Below are 2,173 nucleotides of genomic sequence, written 5' to 3'. Positions count from 1 at the left end.
CCAGTTAGATAAATTTGAACCTCTAGGATTTCTTAGAGATGGGGAAAAGCCATTTTTGAAAATAAAATTTGGACTTCTATGTTTTTATAATGTTTTTTGAAATGTTAAAAATTCCTTTAAACATTGAGTTACTTCTTTTTATTTTTTTCACTTGAGTTTCTTCATGTGAAAATACCATAGTTATTTACTTCAACTTTTAACAGCAAAGGTTCAGACTTCTCTCTCACATAAAAGATTTTTTTTAAGTTTTGTAAGTGTTCTACTTTTTCCAAATTTTACTCACTCTTTGTTTCAAAAGTTTGGATTTTTGTTCCATGGACTTGCTGGTTTCGCCTTGAACTTCCATTTTCTTTACAAGTTTACAAACATTACACAGACGCACAGAGTTGCAATTGTAAGTACATACTAAAGAAATTGGTTCCATTATCTTTAAAGATGAACACTTTGAAGGGGACACTGGCTAAATGGGCAAAATGGGGCCAAATGGCAATGCGGTGGAGCTATTCACCACCACACATTTTTTGTCCTCTCATCATTGTACGTGTTCTCTCTCACACTTTGATTGTCTTTTTGCTTCTTCTCTCCTAGGATGATTAAATCCAGCATTGCCGTAGCAACTAGGAAGATGCATAAATACCATCACGCGGGACAGTGATGTCGAGGGCCTCCTGTATCTTGTAGTGAGGAATTCTCCTCTTCGATCTAGGGTCTCGCAAAAAGATCAAATCCCCGATATGTGTCCAATTGCAAGGTGACATGGTTGTCAACATGTGAAAAAGAACAAACATATACACTGCACTGGACTCACCTGTTTTTGTTGGGGGTCGGCTAGTTCTGCAACGACGGGGATAGGGGAGTTCTTGGGTGCCGCCGAGAACTGGGCGCGGATAGCCCTTATCCGGCTCACCGAGGTCGTTGTTGTAGTTATAGCGGTACACACGGTCCCACTCCTCGTACTTTCTGGTTGTGCCGTCGCCTCGGAGATTGTTGAGTTCATCTTTGACGGTTTTGCACCAAAAGTGCAGCATTTTGCTGGGCAGATAGGTCTGAAAAATAGCGAGAAAATGAAGGGACAGATAAACAAAACAAAACATGTGATAATCAGGACTACTCACTCCCCCAAACCCAGGGCGCAGGTGCTCTGGGATTGAAAACAGGACTACTACCAATTAACCTGTGAGAAAAACAGATTTCAGTTTGTTTGCTTGTGATCTGTTTCTGAAGACAAGTTTATATGTCTGTCTCCCGATCCCCTGATCATCAGGGGAACACTTAAACATAGTTATTTTTCCTTTTGGTAAACAATAGAAAAGTTGGCATCTTGCTATAAGATCTAACGACTAGCTAGTTGTGGATCGAGAGATTCGGATATGCGCGGGGATGGGTGATTCTTGTCCAGAACAAAAGCCTATTAAACTATCAAATTGATGACACCTGCAACTTGTTGTTTTATAATTGTAATAATACTGGTAACTTGTACGAACCAGTCCGTTATCTCTGTGAATAAAACTCTTAAGATGAGTTCAGTCAGTAGGGATGGCAGCGGAGCATTCCATGGCGGCGCGTGCGAGCAGTCCATGTTCTACTCATAATCTGTATCTACCTCTGTTCTTGCTTATCCATCAAAATCAAGTCGTCGACTTCATTAGGAGGAAGAAAATAGCATTGGCAGAATAGCAGTAGCATTAGCTAGAAAGACTACCTCTTGCGTCTTCGGGCCGGTGGATCTTCACACAGCAGCAGCTAGGATGAGATGGTGTGCACCTTGCGAGCCGGATCCTCGTAAGTAACCTTCCTCGAGAAGGTCGAGGTGGCCTTTGCGAGAAGGTCAACCAACAGGGGTTGGGGAAAGCAGACGAGTTGGGGCATCGCGACGGCGGGCGGACGCGATGTGGAGCAGCCGCAGCGAGAAGAAGACAGGGCGCGGCGATGGAGTGCAGGGCCGGGGTTCGGATGCCTGGTGTTGACGGCGGCAGGATCCAGCAAAGATCACTTGAGGAAGAGAAGGAGAAGAGGAAGGGATTGACAGGATTCGCGTCGGCAGCAAGAAAGGGACTGCGTGGGGAGGCGTCCATGGACTGCGTGCCAGGATGATGGTGCTCGAGGATCCCCGGCGGCGGCGACGATTGGGCCGCGGAGGAGCGTGCGACCATGGCGGAAGTGCGGTAGCAGG

The 2,173-nt window shown here is 45.3% G+C and overlaps 1 protein-coding gene across 5 annotated transcripts; it reads right to left on the bottom strand.

Annotated features, from left to right (window-relative positions):
• Positions 1–320: 320 nt before the first annotated feature.
• LOC119316621 (probable linoleate 9S-lipoxygenase 4) lies at positions 321–2,167 on the bottom strand. Of its 5 annotated transcripts, none has more exons than XR_005153114.1 (3): positions 1,703–2,167; positions 1,485–1,614; positions 321–1,046 (listed from the first exon to the last, which is right to left on the bottom strand). XR_005153114.1 is itself a non-coding variant. In XM_037590986.1 (3 exons), exons 1-3 carry the CDS (start codon positions 2,151–2,153, stop codon positions 618–620), a joined length of 597 nt encoding a protein of 198 aa, XP_037446883.1. In that variant the 5' UTR covers positions 2,154–2,167; the 3' UTR covers positions 321–617. The 5 variants fall into 5 exon arrangements, 2 of the variants coding, with proteins under 2 accessions (XP_037446883.1, XP_037446882.1); XR_005153115.1 differs by having other exon boundaries at positions 1,485–1,605; XR_005153116.1 differs by lacking the exon at positions 1,485–1,614 and having other exon boundaries at positions 321–709; positions 809–1,046.
• Between the last annotated feature and the right edge of the window lie 6 nt (positions 2,168–2,173).

The sequence above is a fragment of the Triticum dicoccoides genome, chromosome 6A, assembly GCF_002162155.2.
Source record: "Triticum dicoccoides isolate Atlit2015 ecotype Zavitan chromosome 6A, WEW_v2.0, whole genome shotgun sequence".
NCBI classification, from domain to species: domain Eukaryota; kingdom Viridiplantae; phylum Streptophyta; class Magnoliopsida; order Poales; family Poaceae; genus Triticum; species Triticum dicoccoides.
This window is presented reverse-complemented; position numbering and strand designations above follow the sequence as displayed.

Coding starts and splice junctions, on each gene's coding strand:
- LOC119316621 (XM_037590986.1), bottom strand. CDS start 2,153: ATGGTCGCACGCTCCTCCGCGGCCCAATCGTCGCCGCCGCCGGGGATC. Junction 1,047..1,886: donor CTGCGGCTGCTCCACATCGC/GTCCGCCCGCCG, acceptor GCTATTTTTCAG/ACCTATCTGCCCAGCAAAAT. Junction 710..808: donor CCGACCCCCAACAAAAACAG/GTGAGTCCAGTG, acceptor TCTTTTTGCGAG/ACCCTAGATCGAAGAGGAGA.